The sequence below is a fragment of the Gavia stellata genome, chromosome 8 (genome assembly GCF_030936135.1).
Source record: "Gavia stellata isolate bGavSte3 chromosome 8, bGavSte3.hap2, whole genome shotgun sequence".
In the NCBI taxonomy this organism is placed as follows: domain Eukaryota; kingdom Metazoa; phylum Chordata; class Aves; order Gaviiformes; family Gaviidae; genus Gavia; species Gavia stellata.
The window spans coordinates 14,216,534-14,235,561 of NC_082601.1; the positions used below are offsets into that span (position 1 = coordinate 14,216,534).

Sequence of the window (19,028 nt, forward strand, 5' to 3'; positions counted from 1 at the left end):
TGTGTCTTTCCAATGTTTTCTCAGAAACACCACTATGTTTTTATAAATGTACATTTTATATACCCTTCTGGCAATACACTACATTTGATTTTTAAAGGAAGAGAGGCCTTGGCCACTTAACACGAAAGCACGGTAAGGCACTTTGCTGAGAAGCTGTTTGGAATCAACGCTCTTTGCAAGGTACAAAGGTATTTACGGTATAAAACAATACTGCTGGCAGAGGGCTTGTTTGGAGACATAACTAAACCCTACTCTCATCAGAGCAGAATACATAGTATGGCTTTTATTCTGATCAAAACCACATCCTCCACTTTCTTTTTGGGGCGGGTTGAAACTGGAATTTTTTGCGAACATAACTAACAGAAAATGGTGGGGAGTGCTATTTACAGGGCTGCCGGGGAGGGAGGGTTTCATCTCTAACCACACTTATGCAGTCTCCTAGCTTGGTAGTGATATCGTTCAGTGCTCTGGGAAACCAAGCCAAAAAATAACACTAGAGGTGCACCCTTGCGGTGCTGAACTGCCTGGATATAGTTTACATAGTTCTGTACAGAGACTTTTTAAAATTTTCATTTCGAATCCCTTTAATGTATTTAATACTTATAAAAAAAATCTACTCTATTGAAACAGATTATTTTTGAAAAGCACATTCATAAAACTGCTTCATGCACAGCCCCTTGGATAGCACTAAGGCCTTGTGCTTTACTGTTATGACATCATGTTTAGAAATTTACTCTCTTCCGCCAGCGTGGTTAGCATGGAGCTCATATCACCTATTGCCATATTGCTTATTCCCGCGGGTATGGTGGGCAGTGTCAGAGAGTTACGTGGAGTCGTCAAGCGAGAGGAGTTCTGGGAGAGGTTCTGCAGGATGCTGGGGCTCAGGGTTCCCGACATCAGGCTTGAATGGTCCCCATCGTCCATGATGGCATCAAAATCTATCTGGGGTGGCTCAAGACCTTGTGAGTCCACTGTGCTGGACACCTGGTTCGTGCCTGGGGAAGGCAGAGCAGCCGGCTTGCTGTTCAGTGCGCACTGCTGCTGTCTGACCCGGCAGTCCGCATGATTATCGAAGTTGCTGTTCTGTTCGTACATGTGGATTTGACCATAATAGTACATCAAGTTGTTTTCCCTCGTGCCATCTGCACACTGCTGGGCCGGCGCTGGCAACATGTCGCTGGTTCTTTTATGCGCGGCCTCAACCGCCTCCTGGCCCGGGCTGACGGTGTTTGTAGGGTGGGGAGTTCTCATGTAGCCCAGCTGCTGGACGGTGCGGAGGCCTCGGGATCTGCTGGCCGGGCTCGGCTCGGGCGGAGGACGAGGCTGGACCATGCCAGGTGGATACGCCTGCGCAGCTGAGCCCATCATGCTCTGCTGAGGCTCAAAGCTGGGCTGGTTGGAGGTCATGATGGGCTGATGAAAGGCCTCCTGAGCCATGGGGAAGTTCAGGTGGGTCGGCTGAGATGAGTAGTTCTGCTGACTTGGTTCGTGCATGACCTGGCCCAGCATCGTGCGCTCACTGTTGCTGCTGACCATTAAAGACGGGTCGGTCGCCATGTCCATTTGCTGAGGGTGAAGGTGGGGTCCGGACTTTGCTGCCATGCTGCTACAAGAAGGAGAGATCTGATTTGGGTTGCTACTGATTGCACTGGGGCTCAGCATCTGATGAGGTTGGTTATACCCTGTGTGCAAACCCAGATCAGGGTTCATACCGGGGCCTAGGCTCATCGGCTGCTGCCGCAGCTGCATACAGTTTAGTCTCTGCCCGTCCATGCCCACATTTCTTTGCATAAAGTTCTGCTGTGTTACGTTCATACTGTTCTCCGGCAGCTGCATCTGCTGCTGGTTGTAGTTCTGGTACTGACCAAAGCTCTGCTTCTGCTGGACCACTGCTAAGTTCCCTTGTGAAAACTGCTGCTTCGACTGATTGGACATGATATCAACCGTACCTGAGCTGACTTCATTCCACTGGACGGGCATGTTATTTTTATTCATGTCTGAGGAAGCATCAAAGCTCATGGGACACTCTGCCATCATGGGTCCCAAGTGGCTCATGCTCGCTTCAGCCACCGCCATCCTGCGCTGGCCGGGCAAGGCTGGAGGCTGCAGCTTCCCGCTTCCCTGGAAGCTCTGCATCTCGTTGCTGTACCCCATGGAAGTGCTCTCAGCTGCCGTCCCATTGCTCTGGGATTTGATGTACTGCACCACATCATCTGGCAGCACAATGTCATCGTCTCCAACGGGCGCCTCTGCCTCCCCGGACATGGCTTCCATGGCAATGTTTTCGCTGATGCTCAGCGGCCGGGGTGAGTAGGTGTGCCGGGGGAGGCTCCCGTCCGAGCGACCATAGTTCTGAAGGCCAAAATTCCTCCTGTCCGCAGGGTGTGGAGGATGGAAGGGGTTCATGCTGTTGGTGCTGTTGAAGCGATGAACGCGTGGGAGGGCCTGGGGGTCTCCGGCAGGTCTCCTCACTGGGTCGCTCGCTCGCCTTGTGCAGTTGCCTGGCACCTCGTGGGGAAATGCTGCAGCTGACGGGTAGCCATAGGTGTTACCATCGCTGCAACGCCTGGGACCTGGTGGGAGGCGGATGGAGGGCAAGGTGGGGTCTGGTCCATCCATAAGTGAGATCCTATTCTTCAGGGTCATCCTCTCCATGTTCGGCAGGGGAGTCGGAGGAGGGCCTCCTGTGGCAGCAGCGTACTTGGCTTTCAGCCTGTAATGCTGAGCTGGCGTGAGGTTCAGCAGACCCGGCATCCCGCTGCACTGGCTTGCTTCGCTTGACCGACGGGAGGCATCTGTCGAAATCGGGTCATAGGAGTCGGCAGAGCTCGTGTTATTTGGACGGTGCCCGAGCTGCGAAGCCTCACTGGAACGGCGGCTGGAGAAGTACGGGGAGATCCCTGATGATCTGCGACTGACGGTGTAGGCGGAGCTGATGGTGCTTGTCGTACTATCACGGCGCTCGTTGAGTTGGTTCAGCATCGTAACCTCATTGACAGACAGCTCCATTATTCTGGGATTAGGCAGCGTAGCAGAAGAACCACCACTATTTTCTAGAATAGAGCCTGAGAGAAAGGTTGCAGGGAAGGAAAAGGTTTAGTTAGCTGAGAAATTCCACTTGGTAGTGTTCTTGGTGCCAGAATACAGACACACAAAGCCACGCCCAAATATTTTATGGGAAAGATACTGAATTTCATTTGCTGCCAGTGAATTCAAAGCTTCCTCTCCAGCCCTGAGTCCATGCACAAAGAGCAAGAAGGCTGGGGAGAGAAGACAAGAAGTCCCTGCTGCAGAGTCTTTGCAATGTGTACCCCACTGATACTCAGCTGCTGAGGAAGTGCCTCCACACGGGCTTCTCTTAGTAGGGAAAAAGTAGGACTCATGTGAACAGTGCCATGGGGACAGCACGTAGCTACAATCACAGCTGATCACTGGGACAGATGCACAGCAGTCAGGGACAGGAGGCTGAGAGCACAAAAGCTGACACTCAAGGGCTCTTCCCAGAGTAAACCAAGAAGTTCCAATATACTAAGCTCTGAGGTTTAGTATAACGCAGGCCCTATGCCTTGGGACTTCTTGGCAAAGTTAGAGGAGCACTGAAGGGATCATAAAGATGCCTTTATCAGGAATCCCCAGCCAGTGGGAAACTAGCATATGAAGCTGTAGGCAATAGCCAGGAGTGCTCGAAGTGACAAAAGGCCTGTCAGAGCAAGATCAAGGACCAAGGCTTGTCTGGATTGCTGCTGTGCTCCAACAAACTCCCTGGAGGCACATCAGCCCTTGGGGAATTGTAACTGCTGGAACAAACCCAAGCAATCTTGCAGCTGCCACCAGGATAGTGAGGACAGCTGTGGCTTGGCTGAGTCCTGGGCAAGCCCAGGAACAAGGAGGACACCAACACCTCTGCCTCCTTTCTAGCTCTGTAGCACTGAGCATCTGGGTTTCTGTTGCACGTCACCAGATGACTGTGTTTACACTCAAGCTCTCCACTTTACCTGACATGCCTATCCAGCAAGGCCTGACTCAGAGACAATAAGAAATGATCCTCCTCCAGGACAGATTCTTGGTTATGAAACCAGAGTCAAACTCTGGAGGGTTCCTACAGGACATGGCCCAGGCCCAGGGCTTACCGTTTCCTGAGATGGGAGGCAGCTTGGTGTTTCTGGCTTGTGGAGCTGGGCTCACCCATGAGCAGGAATCCTTAACTGTCTTGAGTTTCTCTTTCTTGAGCTGTTCAAGTCGTTGCATCGTCGTCATGTGTTTCCTTAGCTGCAGGCTGACTGTCGAATTACCAGATGGGACCGTTGAGTCCACAACAGGAGCGTTGTCATCCAACGCCGTCAGATCTCCCAGACTTCCCCCGCTGTGCATGTTCATTTCTACTCCACTGTCATTGTTGTTGGTGCTGCCAAGGGGTGACGGCTCACTGCTGCATGACGACTGGCCACCAGGACTGGACTGACACATCTTGGGGAAGGAAAAAAGGAGGCGTTGGGCAGGTGGAAACATGGATGGAAAGAAATCAGGAGCCCAACATCCCCAGCGGGGTCCACGTGTTTGGCCCTATCCCAGGCTCTCCCCTCTCTTGTTACCTTTCCCTGCTGCAGGATCTCAGCCCTACCAGTGGGCAGGGGCACCTTCCCTAGGAGGGGAGGGCAGGGCAGCACCCCACAGCTGGAAAAACTATGGTGGGTTGAACTGAAGGATGGAAAGAAACCAAATATTGTTCCTCCAAAACATTAAGGACCGATGCTTCTCGAAGAAAAGCAGCATGTTACCTGGTTATGCAAGGTATATTGCAGCAAGCACTGGTTTATCTAACATAGGATCAAGGCCTAAGTATTTCAGACACAACGTATTTCTGTCTTTAAAATACCCTAACATATAATTAGGTTAGCTGACAAACTTCCCAGCCAGATAAAAACCTGGTTCACTGTTTGCAAACTCCCACTTGCAGATAAGGCAGATAAGCACCATAAATATTTATTTTATTTACATTAGGAATTGCATTTCACATTGAGTAGTTTATTTGCAGCAGACACTAAATGGTCTGAACTTGCTCTGAGGTAGGTGTTGCTGCTACCAGACAGGATGCCTGGCTTCTTCGCTTGAGGCCCATGCTCCAGCAACTGTCAGAAAACGGGAGTGCTGAAAAGGCAACGTACTTTGCCCCAGGCCAAGGTGGGCGTGCAGGGTGATGCAATGTTTTACTTTGCTCCGTAGCAGCCCTCATGGGCAGGGCTGACTGGCTCTGATGGCCTCATTGCCCTTCAATCCGGATGACAGAGATTGCAATCTCAGGATTTAATGGCAAGCTGTGATGCTTGGGAGAAAGGTGGCAAAGGGAATCCTTGGGCACCGTGTCCTCCCCCTTTCTGCACTCAAGCAAATATCCCCTGTCCCTCCCCATCGCTCGGCATGCCTCCGCCTCCACCTCCACCCCACAGGAGTTAGCTGGAGACAGGAGGTCTGCAGGAGACCATGCTTTATACAGCTATTTAATACAAAGAATTTCTTTGCTCACCTTAGTACCGACTGTCCTTAGGAAGGTAGAGTAAGGAAGGGTAAGTGGGAATAAAGAACAGGTGGTTAGGACAAGGACAGCATTAACAGAAAGGACCATGTTAGTAAAAGGAGGAAGAGGGGAGTGCAGAATACAAGACAAATTGCCAACATCTCCCCCTCTCCCATACTCCATATTCCCTGCCTTCCCTCTTTGGGGACCCAGATAAAAAACTCCTATAAGAGACTTTCCACCCATCTCCATAAGTTTGGGATGATATGCAAAGATGGGTCAAAACAAGGGGTCTTGGCGTGATGGGAACCAGTGAAGCATCTCACCCCACCCACCACCCTGACCTTAACCAGGGAACAGGAGTTGGACGTGGGCCCACCAGGTCAGATGCCGCCCGTTAGATGTGCACGAGTGAAGTACACAGTGCTGGATGGGGAGAGCGGAGAGGAATATCCAACCCACGGCCCTGCTGCCAGAGAGTCAGCTTGGCTGCAACCCTGGGAGCACAGAGCCCTAGGAAAACAACCCCACACCTTTGGGAGAAATGGGGTGGGGAGCCATGATTGTGTCTATGTTTTCATAGAAAAAACCCCAAAACACTAGGAGGAAGAGTATTGGAGAGAGGTCATTCTGTCCAGTGGTTCTCACACTCAGTTTCTGTAACCCAATATAGAACCTCATCACAGTAAAACTGTTCCTTTAGTCAATTCGAGACACTTTGGATGTGAAAATACTCAGTTCCTTCCTAAATGAAACATGCTGCTCATTAGTAATTTGTCCAACAACACATCCCTTAACCTTTTTTAGAAAATCTTTGTAGCTCCAGGGCATGTTGTTTTATAGGAATAACAATCTTCTAGCCTGGATTCAAATCAAGAAAATATGTATTTTGGAGCTCAAAGTCCTTTCAGGTCCATTGAGAAGTCTGGGGACTATGTCAACACTCTCCTTTGCAGGTGAAGGTCTTTTCTGCTGTATCCAGTCCATACCCTGCCCCACTCTGAGCTGGTGCAGCAGACCAGAACTTTGGGTACAAAATTAAAAAGAAACATCAAAAGGCAAAAGCGACCTGTGTGTTGCAATGCTCCACCTCCTCCACCAGCAGTGGTGTGCTGAGGAGCAGGTGGGCTCCCTGCATGGGGTGGAAGAGGCTTGAATGTGTTTGGAACCACACCTCATTAGCACCATCGACCACATTACTGCCTACTGTGGAGCTGCCATAATGGCCAGAAGGCTGATAAATGGTCTTTGCTTCAGCTGGTGGCCACTCATGGGGCTGTAAAGCATGATCACGGTTAACTGCAAGCCCCTGCTCTGTGGGACACAGCATTGCTCCCATGTTTATTCCCAGTTTCACTCCAGTGCCTCGTTGTCCCACTACAGTTTTCTGTGTCAGCTGGGAGTCATGTATTGAACTCATGTACTCCTGAGCAACCTGCTTTAGCTGACCTTGCTTGAGCAGAGAGGTTGGACTAGACAATCTCAAGAGGTCCCTGCCAACCCCGCGCGATTCTGTGCTTCTGTGTATGGTGGACAGGACCCAGGAATTGAACTTGCTTTAAGATACCCAACAAAAATAAAACAGCTACTTTTATCCACACTGGCTTCATCAGACAGCCCACAACAGAGTTGTGCCAGCAAAACTGCTGTGCAGCAGCAGCCTGGAAAGAAAAACAGTGAAGGGTGCAGGGAGGAGGAGAAAAGGGACTGTTTAAGACAGGACTTCTGCTTCAAGAAGCGTTCATCAATCTGTGCCCTATGGTCGTTGCTCTGTTTAAATTGGTGAGGTACATAAAGCTCATTTGACCACAACACTCCGAGTTTTACCACTTTCACAGCACAGGGAGGCCAAGCTCAACACTGGGCATCACGTGGGCCCCATGACTATGAGGGCGGGAATTTGTGATGCTGGGTAGGAAGGTGCAAAATGTACTGGACTGTGCCCTGACCTGCAGTTTCATCTCTGGACTTGAACCCTAGGGTGTTGGCAGGTGAAAGGCAACTGCCTGGAGAGGTAAACGGCATGCAAATGCGTCATGCCCCCATTGCATCAGAGAAATTAGGGGCCGCGTCATTTCTGCCAAGAGCAACTGCTCTTACCACAGAATTCTCTGTTTTTATCGTTTTGACTTGTAAGCAATCCTCCATGCTCCTCATGGTGCTGTTGGCCTCAGGGCTCTCCTCTGAAACCTTGCTGCTCTGCTTGGCGCTTGCCTCATTGTCCCCATTTTCCTTGAGTGGAGGTGGCCTCGGGTGAACATCGTTGCGCTGCTTCTTCGTGACGTGAGCATCAGGCCCGTGCACGGTCTTGACGTGTTTCCTGAGGGAACTAGGGTCTGTGTACCGCTTCGTGCAGCCAGGGATTTTACAGACGTAGGGTTTCTGTCAATACAAGCAAATCATGGGTTATATTTAGAACAAGCCCAAATATTCCAGGTACAGTGTATGGGCCAAGAAAATACAATGAGCATAGCAGTTGGCAGCAGCAAAATGTGGAGCATCTGCTCCACAGGATTCTGTAAGACTGAGATCTCTAAGATATGATATATGGATTACTGCTGATCCACATAGACCTGGCCAGTCATTTGATGTTGGCTAAACTCCTTGTTTTCAGTTTCTGGATTAAAAGACAGCTAAGAATTCAGGAAATACTTTCCTAATATTACTTTCCCATGTATGTATTTGCTCGGGTGGCCACAGGAATGTTTCCTGATTACGGATGGGAGGGAGGTGATGTAGGGGACTGGCCATAACATTCTCTCTGCTAAAGTGGGGTCTACACCAAGAAAATGTCTGAGACCTTCTGGCTGATGGAATTCCAGCAAAACCAAGCCAGACTGGATTCACCATACCCAATCTATCATACCACTCCAGCACCTGTCACCTTAAAATCTGTTATTGTGCAAAACAAACCACAGGCATGCAGTATTTTTTTCAGATGATAGCACTCTAGTCCCAAATTCATGAATCATTGATTGCCACAAGAAAACAAGACTGAAGCCATGCTTCTGAAAACAGAAGTCAGCAAACAGATACTTTTCTTTTAACTTTTTTTTATTGAATTTCCAATTCCAAAGTGTATTACCACCGCAGTTGTTTGAGCTGGTACTGCTGCACTGGAAGCTCTGAATTCATCAGAAGTTCCACTTTCAGCCTCACAGCTACTCTAAGTATTTTTCTGCCAAAGCACTAGGATAGATCCATGAAAAAAACCAGGTAGATGTTGTTTGAAGGCTACCCAAAATGACCATTCCTATTCTTTTTTTAATCTGTTTTGCAATTTCGTCCAGAAGCGTAAGTGGAAAAATACAAAGGAGTATATATTCTTCACAGAAAGCCAGCATCATCACATGAAAAACACTGAAAGTCTGTTTTTTATTGAAAAACATGCTTCCTGATCTTGGCACATCACTTGAACAAACTAAATCCTCGTAACACCCCACTGAGGTAAATATTTAATATATTTTAAAACTGGGTAAACCAAAGCACAAAAAGTAAAATAGTTTGTTTATAAATCTCATGCAACTTTTTGTACGAGGCATTATAGAAGTATTATTGCTGCTATTAAAACCTATTCTAAAGAACAGAATGCCCCCCACGTATGCTAAAAAACCCTACATAAAACAGTTCAAGGATTTTTTTATAAAGATCCTTTAGGCCCAATAGTTCTGATTTTTCAGACACCAGTAATGAGGGTAACACGATCACTGTTGCTTGGAGAGCAGACACTCCACCTAATGAGGTACAACCATCCTCTTCATCAGGCCATACCTCCTGCAACTGAACTGAGCACAACTGTCATTTTGTTGGCATGCCTTCATACATCCCCTAGGTTATCCAGATTCTGACATCTAATGCAGTGTATGCCCTAGTGAAGTCAATAATTTAGATATCTATCTCAGATGCCTCCCTCCTACTCCCATACACATACAGTATGATACTCCTTAGGGTGGGAGAACCGGAGAGCTCCCCAGGCACTCAGCAGAACTGAATTTCTGCATTTTACCCTTGTTTAGCTTGAATTGGAGAAAAAGTCACTCTGAGCCTTTGGCTGGCCATGAACTCATGCCAGTCTTTTTTTTATGCACTGGAGAGTGGTCACGGGATGAAAGCCCTTTCCCAGGAGTAACTTTGAAGGTATCCCTGAAGGGATTCAAATAGTCACTGAAAGTTTAAAATGAAATAGTGCATGTGACTTTTCAACAATCAAACAAATGCCAGTGCAGTAATATACCCTGAGTCTTGAACTTCAGCATGTTCGGACGGTACACCTATGTCCTGTCACACAATGACAGAGACAAATACAGGGAACCTGGAACTTCCCCCTTAAAGGAGGCATGGACGACTAACTCTGAAACTGTGGTGTATCCCAAGTAAACACTGCAAGCAGAGGAAAATATTTAGTAGGTAGCTAGGAACCACAATAGAGTTACCAATGGGTAATGGGAAATATTCACAGCCACAAAGTCCTGCTTTGTAGCTGTGTGGTTTTGTGAGCCAAGTTCTCAGTGCAGTTCATGGCCACAGCTGGTTGCAGGACCCTCACCTGGGCCTGCTGCCCAGTGCAATGAGCTTTGCCATGAGGGATGTCATCTGTTGCAAAGGATCATGTTATAGGTTCCTCAAGAAGGTGTCAAATATATGGCCCAGAGAGCCATTATATGCAGCCTACAGATCTCCCACAAGTCTTGTGGCATGCCTGTGTTGCATCAAGGAGAGTTGAACAGCAGTTCAGGAGTGAGCATGATCGCAAAATGTAAGATCATGCAGTGCCATGTAGTTCCTGTGGTAAGGCTCAGCTGGTCAGGTACAAATCCTCCACTAGTGGCTGTGCTGTTTCTGCACCTGAGAAGGCTTTGGCACCCTCCAGGGGAAGCAACAGCGGAGGATAAAATCCCTATTTATTACCCGAGTCTTTAATTTGTGTTGTTGGATGCAGCCTGTGCCAAGTGTCAGCATATTAGATGAGGGTCCACCAAAGACAAGGATTTGGATGCTCCTGCCCTACAGCCTCATCTTCTTGCACAATGGGAACTCAAAGGAGCGACCTTCAGAGCTTGTGTCCAAGCTCTGCTCAGATGAAGTGAAGAGTCATCCCAGATCCAGTGCAGCTCCTAATCTGGATCACTTGGGAAACTGAACCCATCAAAGAAATGACATTTAATAATACAGCCAAAGCCAAAATTCCACATGTAGGAACATGGAACACCAGCTGGCCCAACAGAACAGAAACTCTGGCCTGCCTAGGAATGATCCAGGAAAAGCTCTAGGGATCTGAGCTCAAGTGATCTATGGACAAAAAGTAGCTCACATAGTGCTTCAGCATGCACAAACTGGGCAGAGTGAGTCTGTATCCAGCACTGAAAGTTGTACCAGCAGTCTTGACCCATCTACATGAGAATCCTTAGGGATGGAAGAGAGATGCAAAACTGATTTAAGGACAGGAGAAAATGCTGCAGTAATGGGAATCTTCAGTGGCTTGATTGACTTATTTAGCTTATGAGAAAGAAGATGGAGAGTGACTTAACACTGTAGTGTTATGAGGTGGAAATAACAACAATGAAAGGGACATTGGATCCAGCACTGAGGAAGGCAGAGAAAGCATCCAGGGCTGGAAAACAAGCAAATTCTAATACCTGAAATGTGAGATTAAATCACAACTGCCTGCCTTTCAGGGGAAGAAGCTCTAACAGAGAGCAAATGATGTTTTAGTCAAACATCAGTTACTGGGAATGCAGGTTGTTGAGCAGACAAGAGGTTGCATGTCTTGTTGGTCCTTCCTGGCCTCACAGTCCGTGTAGCCTTAAACCAACCCCAAACTATGCAGTGCCAGTGCAGATATGGGTTGATCTTAACCTGTGCCCTGCTGGGGAAGTGGCTCACTGGTGAAGGACAATCCTGACATTTGTGTTCATACCCAAACCAATTCAAATAACACTGGGATCCAGGTGATTCATTGGGTGCCTCTCAGCATCACACAGCATGGAAGGGCATCCTAGACTTTGAGTCCTTTTTCTGACTCCAAGAGAATCTCTGAAATCTGCAGAGCTTTGGTTATCACTGACTGATATTATGCCAGAGATAGAAATACTCCCAACAAGCCCTTTGTAGACACAGCATTGCTTTAAAAAGCTGTCATCCGTGGCAATTGTGTTCCACTCTCCAATAGTCTATATTTAACTGTTACAAATTAGGCTACAGACCGAATTCTTCATGGCTGCAAACACTATTAGAACTTTGGAGTGTTGTTTTTTCTTTTCCTGTCAGCTAATTAGTGGCAATACAAATTTCAATCGTCGGCCATGGTTGATTGCAACAGACCATCACATGCGTTACAATAAAGGCAATTTCCTCTGTTCCCCAGCTACTAATGGTGGGTCTTAATTAGCCAAGGTTAACAAAGCATTGCATTATGCTCTATCATTGTACATCAAACGATGGAGGGAGTATTATTTCCAGAGAGTCAGGATCCAGGGTAGCTGTTATACTACTGCAAGTCTGCGCCACAGTAATACTAAACACCACGTGCACAACTGTACAATCCTATTTGTGCTATTAAAAATTATAAATTTGGAAAATGCTTGCTTTAATTTCCAAAGCCGATTATAAAGTTTGCATACTTTAACATCTGTTTATGATTTCTAACATGGCTTTCATAAATATAAAGCTAATGTGGTCTGGCTCTCCAGCAAAATAAATCCCATTAAAAAATAAGAAAAACCTCTTATTACAGTAGGTTTCTTTTTACATGAGTCCAGTGTGTAAAGTGTATGTTTATTGTCAGCAAAATTAAAAAAAAAAGCCCTCCGTTGAGCTGTGGTGAGCCCAGGCTTACCTCATTGGAATGCGTCCTGTTCTGGTGCTTGGCTCTGTCCGAGGCATTGGAAAAGGCTTTATTGCAGCCTTCGTGTTCACAGACATAGGGTTTTTCTCCAGTGTGGGACCTCAGGTGTGTCTTTAAGTTCTCCAGGCGGGAATAGGCTTTGGAGCAACCCTCAAACTAACATAAAAAAAAACACAAGAGGAGTGATTAATTAACCAGAAAAATTTGATTTCCCCCCTGTCTAAACCCTTCTCATCTGTTTCTCATTCTTTCTTTTTTTTTCCCTTTAAAGGGCTTGTGTTTTAGGGAACAACATCCACTTTGTTGGGAGAATTCGCTTCCCTAGGCAGGCTGAGAGTTTCAGCAGTGAGTCATATTTAAGGTGCTGCTCCTTGTTGGGTACCCACCTGACATTTCAACAAGAGACTCTTTTTTCCAGCAGGATTGAACACCCGTCCGCTCCTCCCAGGGCTCTCTTAGGCCCTCCTGCTATCCCTCTGCAGCTAACACACTTAGAAACAGAGGCCCTCTCCTTCCCACCCAGAGAACTGATGGCTTCTTGACAGTTCAACCAGCCTTGCAACTTCACTAGCACCAGCGCTGGAAAGGCCAGACCATTCTCTAACACACAAGCAGAAATCTAGCAAGCTTTGAAGTTTCCCAAATTACAGCTTGGGTCTACTCTCGGAGGATGCTGTGGTCAGACCGTCTGACATTACCAGTTTAAAAAACAAGACTCTCAATCTTGAAGACAGATGGATTTTTGGATGACAAAACAGGCCAGGAACCTTCCTCCTGGAAGGAAACCAGCTGCCCACACAACAAGAAGGAGCAGCTTGGGAGACATGGTGAGGCTTCGGGTGATGTAAGTCCTGCCACCCTCCTCTCTGGCTGGGCTGGAGGCTTCTCCCTGCACCTGCCCTGTCTGCAGCATGGGAGGATTTTACCTCAAACCAAGGAGGCTGTCTTAAATGCTCTTTGATGAAACAAGCGGGAACTTACAAACACTGGAAGAGGTTTTAAGAAATTCAAGGGTCCCTTCCAAATTCTATCTAAACGCTTCACTCATCGTTCAGCTGGGAGTGTTGAAAAGCACATGCTGCACTTCCTGTGCAAACTGCTTAAAACACACTTTAAATTTCAACAAGCAGCCCCTCATGTCGTAACGTATGCAAGCCGCGAGCTGTTCTGTTTTAGTGAGATCACTTAAATGAGTCTGTAAGTTCAGACCAGATGTGACAGGGCTTCACATCGCTATGTTTGAGTCTTGGCCAGTGAAAAAACTGGTGTCATAGCAGGAGAGGTCATGCCACAGCTCAGTGTCTGATTTCCTTGTGAGCAACTGAGTGGTCCTGCGTGTCCAGAGATCTGGCCCTTTTGGGCAGAGGCCAAAGGCAGCTGCATGCAGTAGCAACAGTACCTGTCTCCTTGTGCTCCATGGGCATAGGACTCGCCTGCTCTGCTGTGGAGTGAGGCAAACGTGCAGCCCATGAAACCCATGGAGCATGGAGGCACAGGTTGATCCCATATAACTCTGTTGTGCTGGAAAAGAAGTAGGGTTACTTAAGCTTCCCTTTAAGGTCTAGCATAGGAATGGTGGACATAAGGCAAACTTGCTCCCCTCTCTTGAGGTATCCAGATCTCTTTAAGGACAGTAGGAGCATCCTGCAAGAGCTGATTCCTTCCACAGCTTTGTCGGGGTGGGAAGGATCCAGTTCCCCTTCCTCAGACAACTTTCATTAGCCCATTTGGTCCACAGAACATGCTGCAACTTTGAGGTAGCACAGTCTATCCCTTTCTTCTCTTGCCCTGTGCAAACAGTCCTTTACAACTCAAGTCATTTACTGTTATTGAAATACATCGTTCCACTTGCTGGAAAACAAAGGGAACTCAGCATGAGGCAACTCATGTGACCATTCTGGTTTTGCTGGATACTGACAAAAAAATGCAGTTATTAAGAGCAAAAGTACCAAGGCCACGTTTTGAAATAAGAGCTTCTCAGCAAAGCAGCCTGTGCATGTTCAAAGCAGTTGTTCCCACTCTTATGCGTGGATTTGATTATGTCAGTGGGAGTTCTGTCTGTCATCTGTTGAAATGATCCTTGACCAAATCCCAGGCTGCAGTTGGGATCATCTGTAGTTTTATGTACACCACAAACTTCTTGTCTGAAACAAATGGCGCTTTGAAAAATCACTGCCAGACTTGGACAAGGAATGCTCTGCCACAGAAGGGCACTGTCTGCAGAGCTGCCATGTATCCCAGGCAATTGGAAACTGGTGGTACTCCAGTTCGAGGAGAGTTGCTGTGACATATTGCACATGAAGGGACTGCAGTTCTCCAGGAGGCAGAGGATGACTTGAGACTCAAACACACACAGCTTTGCCATTGCTCCAGTGTGACACGACCGAGGCTTGAAAGAGGCAGGATTGTGCTGCAGTGCTTTTTCCTGCTCCATTACAGCACTGAAGAGGATGCAGTCCCTGCTTCTTTTTGTCTTCTGAGTCCCTCTACCTGCAAGGGCAGGGCTAGACTTTCCCTTACTGCTCACTTTGTAGCACGCCGACGATCAATGTTCCTTGATACTTTTAAGGAAGATTGGTAAAGCACTAGAACTGGGCAAAGTGCTTTAGAAGATTAAAACAAAGGACATGGCCCTGTGCCCCAGGGAGCTTATGCTCTAAATTAAATGAACACAGGGCTGGAAGATTGATAAAGGAGTCATGCAGCAAGCAAATCATACATATCCTAATATTTGTAAGCAGAAGCTGGGGCAGAGCCAGGGAGGGAGCAGGGCTAGAAGTGACTAATGGAGCGGAAGAGGAGGAAGATACGGGAGGAGGGCTCAGACATCTGCCGAGCAGAAAGAGAGACACATCCCCAAGACTCTGGGGAGAGGAACGGTGTAATGCTGAAAAACTGGCAGGAGGAGAAGGCAGGGAGCAGAGGATATCAAAAGACAGAGAGGGACCTTCGGGAGGAAAAAGGGCTGAAGCATATGTGAAAAGAGATGGTAAACACCTCTCCTCTCCTACAAGTTGGCCACAGCCACTAAACTCTACAGCTCGCTTCTCTCTTGTGCTCCCCATCAGGCATCCTTGGCTGCCCCACATCAGCCAGCAGTGTGGTGGGACACTCCATGTGTGAGGGCAGATAGGGGCTTTAATATCTCAAGGTTGAGGAGGAGGTGAGCCCAGCTCTCCCATGAGCCTGTACCCACAGGTCTGAGATAAAAAATAGCACCCCATGCTCTTCCTCAGGCCGTGTTTAACACCAGGCACGGTGCTGCTTGCATGCAGAAGGTCTGGGGACTGAGCTCCTCTTGGGGTTTAAGCACCCAGGGGTTGATCTCACCTCTGGATTAAGGGAGCAGAGGCAGGAGGTGTTGGCCCAGCTCCCCAGGCTGGAAGGAGGCTTGTGTGCACAGTCGGGTACATGGGTGAGGGAAACTTGCAGCCCCAGCAGCAGTACTGGGTGATGCTGAGCTAGACATGACCAGGGTTAGGTGGTTCCCCACAGTGTGGGGTTACTGGATTTCCTTCGTGGATGTAAGCAACTAAATTGGCTGGTTTTCTACCTTAAGTGACTTGTCCTGAGTCACTCTGGATCTCTGTTGTAGAGCTGAAACCGTTTTCCCCAAGGAAATACAGTTTTGCCCACTAGCACCTCGACCACCCTCCTTGACCACTTGCCCTGTCCCCAGGGTGTAACCTATAGTGTCTGGACACAGAGAGCTGGACTGGCCCTGAGCTGGGTGCTGGCAGGTAGCCTGGGAGAGCCCTGCTTGAAGCCATGCCTGTGTCTGCACACACATTTGTGTGACCATCAAAGTCCAGTGTCCCACTTGCCAAGCTGAGAAGTACCATGTGTCCCTGCCAGCTCACCGTGCACTTGTGTGGCTTCTCTCCTGTGTGCCTTCGCATGTGCACCACCAACATGTACTGAGCCTTGAAGGGCTTCTGCTCCCGCGTGCAGTCCTGCCAGCGGCAGACAAACTCTTTCTTCTCCCCATGGATGTGATCGTTGTTGATGTGCTGGTGAGAGAGAAGAGAGAAGCAGGTCACTCCTGGAAGAGCTGATGCCAGCGAAGCACACATGGTGCTCTGAAAGCCAGCTGTTCCCTCCCCAGTGTCTGTGGTCAGGCATTGCACCAGGGTCCCAGGTGCACAGATAACACCAGGGACATGGGAGCCAGCTCTGCAGTCTGGTGTGTCCTGCAGGAGAAGGCGCACAGCACCCAGCACACTGGGCACTGGGTCCAAAGCAGCTACAAACAGGAGGTTTGCAAAAGCCATGGGGACCCACGGTGCCAGGGAGAGAGGAGCCCTCTCAGTGTCTCCCGGGCTGCCTGATGCCACTGTTGGGGAGGATGACAGAGTCATTTTTGTCTCTACCAAACCCTCCTGCGCCGCATTTACACAGCTGGGACCCTTTCCTGGGGCACTGCTGGAGGATGGGGAAGAGGAAGAGACAGCCTTGATTGGACTTCATGATCTTAAAGGTCTTTTCCAACCTAAATGACTGTGATTCTATGATTCAAAGCCTGTTTGCGTGCCAGCCCATACACTGGCCCTAAGACACCTGCTGTCCAGCGCTGGCGGCCGGCAGGAAATGACAGCATCTGTGAGCTATGCGCCAAGGAAAGCTCGGCAGCCTCAATTACTGCTAATTACTCGGGTCCGTAAAATTCTGTGCTGGGGTGTTGAAAAGCCAGACCCAGAACGGTGTCTTCGTCCACCCTGGGAGGAAGACAAGGGTCGCTTTTTCCCAGCCCGGGGCAGATGAAGCCCTGCCGAAAATAAACGGAGCAGGAGACCAGCCCGTCGGCAGCGCTGTTCCTGCGGTGGCCTTGTCTCTCTGGTCTCGCTGCCAAAATGGGTCTCACTGCCAAAAATAATGCCTGTCCTCGCTCCTGTGTTTTCAGCAGACATTCACTGACAGGAAATCCTAAAATAAACCACTCTGGGTTTGAGTTTTGTTTTTTTGCACTGAGACTTTTTTCCAGCCCCCGTCTTCGGCCCCCCAGCCAAGGCCAGGCACACATGTTGCGGCTCCGGACGAGACTTACTTGGGGTAGCAGGGCAGCATGAGGACACAAAAACATGTTAAAACAGAGTCATCAGCCTTCACAGTCCCAGCTGAATCCAGCCCTGGCATTTTGTGTGCCATAGCCCAATCCTGGGGACAGGGACCTGCTGCTTGGGGCACCAGGTCTACCCAGGGGCAAGAGGAGGTGTGTGGAGCTCAGCTGGTCCCTTGGGCATCACAGGTAAACACCGAGAGCCAAAGCTGCATGCCGGGAGGGTCGGAGGAAGCTGGGTTTGCGATAGGTTTGGAGCTCAGCTGCCTACAGTTCTGGTTTTATAACATGGCATCAGTGTGAGATTTTAGCCTGAGATGGTGGAAATCTGGTGAAGTGCCTAGGAGACCCATGGACACATTAAATTACATCCAGACCAGACTGGGAAGATACATCTCCTGGCCCTGTTTGTGTGGGAGTCAGACTTGCAACCAAGACTACGAGCAGCAGTGCTAGGAGTGAGGGAGTGCACTGGCTCTCCCATTCAGTCCCACTTGGGCCAAAGGAAGACACATTTATGGGAGGGGGACTGTAGTTCCCCTTCAGGCTTATTAACTCACTGCGCAACATCTGCTTCCCATCACATGGCAGAGGAGCAGTTGTACAACTCACCACACTTCAGCTACGGCTCCATAGCCCCCATCAAATCCCCACCTGGCCAGAGAATTTGGTTGGGCTTCTCTCCAATTGTGAGTGCGACCTTTGAAGCTGGGAGCAGCAGTGGTGCTTGCAAAAATATGTCCTCGCTCCTGCTGCTCCCTGTTGACACGCACTTTTCCCACAAGCACGTTACCCACTGTGTGTGGAGAACGGATGCTGCACACCCAGGTACTTTGCTCTGCACACAAACTAGAGTTTTTCCATGCACAGTGGGATGCCACCTTCTCAGCAGTTGGCCCATGACATCTGTATTTCATTTGCATGTGTATTTTGGGCATCCCAAATCCACAACCCCGTGTTGCTAGTAATCATAGTACAAAAGCCTCCGTCTTTATAATCTTCTAAATTTAGGAAAATCTTGGACATTCCATCAAATATTTTTCTTTGGGTTTCCTCTGGAAATAAATTGTGCTGAGCTGCCTGGATCTGCCCTGCACTTTGCTCTGGGCAGAGTTAAAGAGATTTTTTTACGTCTGAGAGGGAAACGCACAAATACTGCTGGACAAGTGTGAGCCCAGCCCATCCGACAGGGCTGCTGTGGTTTAACCCTAGAAAAGCAATGTCTCATGGCATGCAACGTGCAGCCCATTAAGCACCTTATCACTCATTTAGCCCTGAACACCATTTTCAAATCTGTCTGTACTCAAGGACTTGTTGGACTGAACCAGTGACTTTTGGCAGAGGCGGGCAGGTGCCAGCCTTAGATGGAAGAAGAGCACATGCCCAAAATTATCATTTAGAGTGTGGTCCCTCTGGGCTAAGATAATGTTTGTGTGCAGAGCTTGGGGAAACGGAGACTGATGCCTACTTGGTGGCATCTAAACATGACTAAAATGAAGATATATAAAAAAGGATGAGAGCAGACACAAGCCCTCAGAAAGAGGGCTACACGTGAATTGCACTCAGGTGGCCCTTGGTAGGCTTGGAGCCAGGCTGAGGCAAGCAGCAAAAGG

At 48.6% G+C, this 19,028-nt stretch overlaps 1 protein-coding gene across 2 annotated transcripts in view; it reads right to left on the reverse strand.

Annotated features, from left to right (window-relative positions):
* Nucleotides 1-678: 678 nt before the first annotated feature.
* Nucleotides 679-19,028, reverse strand: part of GLI2 (GLI family zinc finger 2) — a 143,668-nt gene continuing 125,318 nt past the window's right edge. For both annotated transcript variants that reach the window (XM_059820111.1, XM_059820110.1), the window contains 5 exons: nucleotides 16,220-16,369; nucleotides 12,351-12,515; nucleotides 7,616-7,897; nucleotides 4,131-4,467; nucleotides 679-3,065 (listed from right to left, as the gene is read on the reverse strand). In XM_059820111.1, coding sequence (XP_059676094.1) covers nucleotides 709-3,065; nucleotides 4,131-4,467; nucleotides 7,616-7,897; nucleotides 12,351-12,515; nucleotides 16,220-16,369 — 3,291 coding nt within the window. In that variant the 3' untranslated portion in view covers nucleotides 679-708. The remainder of the gene's footprint in view (nucleotides 3,066-4,130; nucleotides 4,468-7,615; nucleotides 7,898-12,350; nucleotides 12,516-16,219; nucleotides 16,370-19,028) is intronic.